This window comes from Cebus imitator, unplaced genomic scaffold, assembly GCF_001604975.1.
Source record: "Cebus imitator isolate Cc_AM_T3 unplaced genomic scaffold, Cebus_imitator-1.0 Scaffold119, whole genome shotgun sequence".
Classification (NCBI taxonomy): Eukaryota; Metazoa; Chordata; class Mammalia; order Primates; family Cebidae; genus Cebus; species Cebus imitator.
The window spans coordinates 4,936,449-4,940,383 of NW_016107434.1; the positions used below are offsets into that span (position 1 = coordinate 4,936,449).

At 37.2% G+C, this 3,935-nt stretch overlaps 1 protein-coding gene across 1 annotated transcript; it reads right to left on the reverse strand.

Moving 5' to 3' along the window:
- Window positions 1-176: 176 nt before the first annotated feature.
- Window positions 177-1,313, reverse strand: LOC108311942 (olfactory receptor 4F15). Its single transcript, XM_017539602.2, has one exon. It carries the CDS (start codon window positions 1,293-1,295, stop codon window positions 357-359), a length of 939 nt encoding a protein of 312 aa, XP_017395091.1. The 5' UTR covers window positions 1,296-1,313; the 3' UTR covers window positions 177-356.
- Between the last annotated feature and the right edge of the window lie 2,622 nt (window positions 1,314-3,935).

Genomic DNA, 3,935 nt, shown 5'->3' on the forward strand with positions numbered 1-3,935 from the left:
AAAAGAGATAGTAAACAGATTAATTGAATGTGTAGCTTGTCTATCAATAGAATAATCTAATAGAAAAAAATGATGTAGTATTGTTATTTGTTCAATTACATGGCACTCTCCTAGAACAAGGTCTTTTAAAGTAGGTTACAAAAGGTGTAAGATTTAATATTTAGCACTTTGATGCATACTGTGCCAAATACCATCACTTCTAATTTAGTGGTGAAATTGTTACTATAATTTAATAGATTTTCAGGCATATAATATGGCCTGAATCTTCTTCAGTATTTGTCTGAAATTGCATAGTATCTTTTATACAACCGGTATGAGAAATAATCCTTAGTTACACATCTTCATAGCCAACCCATTTACACAATCTTTGTAAAATGCACAAGACGACTGCAGAGTCTCCTCATTGCCACTTTCATGTCCTTGTTCCTAAATGTGTAGATGACTGGATTCAGAAAAGGAGTAATAAGTGCATCAAAAATAGCCAGATATTTATCCAGGTGTGATGTGGGAGAAGGCCATGTGTAGAAAAACATCAGGGGTCCAAAGAACAAGACGACCACAGTGACGTGAGCTGACAGGGTGGAGATGGCCTTGGATAAACCACCAGAAGAATGTTTCCAAACAGTGAACAGGATGAAGATGTAGGAAATTACCAGCAAGACAAAGGAGCCCACAGAAATGAGTCCACTATTGACAGTGACCATGAACTCCAGTTCTTGGGTGTTTGTGCAGGCAAGTCTGAGGAGCCGAGGGAGGTCACAGTAAAAACTGTCTAAGATATTAGGGCCACAGAAAGGTAAATCTATCACAAAAACTAACTGGACCAATGAGTGAATAAGGCCAATGATCAAGGAAGTGGCTAAAAAATATAGGCATGTTCTTGGGCTCATGACAGTTAGGTAGTGAAGAGGTTTACATATGGCCATGTATCTGTCAAAGGCCATGGCTATGAGCAGCACCATCTCAGTGCCCCCAACAGCATGGTTAAAGAAGATCTGAGTAATACATCCACAAAAAGAGATGGCTTTGTGCTTGTTGAAAATATCACAAATCATCTTAGGGGCTGTAATTGAGCAAAATGCCATATCAATGACTGAGAGGTTAGCCAGGAGGAAATACATGGGGGAGTGCAGATGAGCATCCATGGTTACAGTGAACACAATGACAAGGTTTCCCATGATGCTTGCAAAGTAGAACAACAAAGAGAAAACAAAAAGTAGAAGCTGAATCTCCCATGAGTTGGTGAGTCCCATGAACACAAATTCTGATACTACAGAGTGATTCATTACATTCATTGCCTCAGACTCCAGGATCAGTTTTCATTTACTTACCTAAAGGAAGAAAGAAAATGAGAAAGAATTACCTAGGCAGGTATTCATGTTCAATAAAGCCTCCAGCCATGAAAATAAGTATCATATTAACATCTCACACAGCCAAATAATCTTCATCACATGCATGCTGGACTTCTACTTAAATGTGTCAGCTGGCTGCTATTTGGCATTTCAAAACTGCTACTAAATTACTTCCATCCTTGGACCTATTTCTCCTCTGCTTTTGTGTTATATAAATAGTTTTTATTTGATCCTTCCCAGGATGTTCTATTTGGGTGAGTTATAAGGACACCTTTAATACTTTTCACTATGATTTTTTATGAATGGATATGATTTCAGCCAGTCATGTGAGCTACTTAACAATTATTCATGCACAGAATATAGCTTTCAAAGCCTCTTATTTACATTGCTTGATTAGATTTTAGAAGTTTCCATTCTTTTTTAAAATTTCAAAATTTCTCCTATTATATTCTTCAATACACAACATCTAATTCTCAAAATCCCAGCCAAATTATCTCTTATGTGTGAAATCTTCCCAATCTGCCCAAGTTTATTTATTCTCATTACACCATTAGCATTTATTGTTCTCTGCTTTTTACAGTTATGTAAATGTCCATTTCTCCAATTAAAATGTAGACTCTTGGGTATAGAAGCCTTGACTGATCCATAAGAGTAGCTCCCACCACCATCACAATCACCAATTTTGACCAACATAATCAGGCACATAATAAGTGTATCACACTTGTTGAATGAAGGCATAAATTAAAGGGACTGAAGAATAACACTGGAGTCAGGAGAGTACATCCTAATTCAGTAAGGTTTTTATTAATAGTATATTAACAGCTTGCCAATCAGAAATTATCACAGTATCCCTATTTCAATCCTGTACTTATTTAACCAAGGAACATTTACGTAAGATATCATAAAAATAAATATAGCTATTATTATTCATTTTAAATAGTCAATAAAAGGTTTCTAATATGGTTCAAAAGAGAAGAAACCATTTTATAAGTGATTTTTAAGGTCAATTTTCATATAAAATATATGATCTGAAACAAATAATCTCCTCTACTGTAGATATAAACACCCAGTGGATATCCTAAGACAAAAACCATGTCACATAAAGGCAGTATCTTTATCAAAATACACTTGGAGTGAATAAAAGTGACAGAAATAAAACACTGAATGAAAAGAGCCAGACAGTGTCTATATCTGCACTCTGAAAGAAGATGATGATTGAGTAATGGAGATTAAGTCCAGAAAATAAACTAAAGAATGGTGGCCAGCTCCCAGCATGGGGAGGTGTGACAATATTACAGTTATTTAAGGATGAAGAACTGCCAGAAATAAACCATTAGAGTTTCACTGTTCAATGGAGTGTTTCTGATTTAGTCCAACATTTATATTTCATAAATAATTCATAAAGGAAGAAATATAGGGAGTGATCTGCTCAGCCTTACAAAGGTAATTGGTGGGAAAATGTATAATGGAACCAAGAACTTTTGACTCCCATTCAAAGGTCTTTACAGCAAATACTTGTTACATTAGCTTACTATTGCTGTTCTAACAAGCTACTACAAATCTAGTGGCTTACAACACACATACACACTTGTTATATTCTTTTCCCCATTTATTTTATTGCATTTTAGGTTTTGGGGTACATGTGAAGAACATGCAAAATTGTTGCATAGGTACACACGTGGCTGTGTGATTTGCTGCCTTCCTCCCCTTCACCTACATCTGGCATTTCTCCCCTTGCTATCTCTCCCTAGCTCCCCACCCCCCACCATCCCTCCCCTATTTCCCCCCAACTGACCCAGGTGTGTAGTGCTCCCTCCCTGTGTCCATGTGTTCTCATTGTTCAACACCCGCCTATGAGTGAGAACATGCGGTGTTTGATCTTCTGCTCTTCTGTCAGTTTGCTGAGAATGATGGAAACAATCATTAGAGTGAATCAGCAACGAACAGAATGGGAAAAAATTTTTGCAGTTTACCCATCTGACAAAGGACTGATATCCAGAATTTACAAAGAACTAAAACAGATTTACAAGAAAAAAACTAACAAGCCCATTCAAAAGTGGGCAAAGGATATGAACAGACACTTTACAAAAGAAGGCATACATCAGGCCAACAAGCATATGAAAAAATGCTCATCATCACTGGTCATCAGAGAAATGCAAATCAAAACTACATTGAGATACCATCTCTCGCCAGTTAGAATGGCGATCATTAAAAAATCTGGAGACAACAGATGCTGGAGAGGATGTGGAGAAATAGGAACACTTTTACACTGTTGGTGGGAGTGTAAATTAGTTCAACCATTGTGGAAGACAGTGTGGCGATTCCTCAAGGACCTAGAAATAGAAATTCCTTTTGACCCAGCAATCCCATTACTGGGTATATATCCAAAGGATTACAAATCATTCTACTATAAGGACACGTGCACACGAATGTTCATTGCAGCACTGTTTACAATAGTAAAGACCTGGAACCAACCCAAATGCCCACCGACGATAGACTGGATAGGGAAAATGTGGCACATATACACCATGGAATACTATGCAGCCATCAAAAACGATGAGTTTGGGTCCTTTGTAGGGACAT

Bases quoted from the DNA above. Each gene is read 5' to 3' on its own strand.
- LOC108311942 (XM_017539602.2), bottom strand. From the start codon at position 1,295: ATGAATGTAATGAATCACTCTGTAGTATCAGAATTTGTGTTCATGGGA.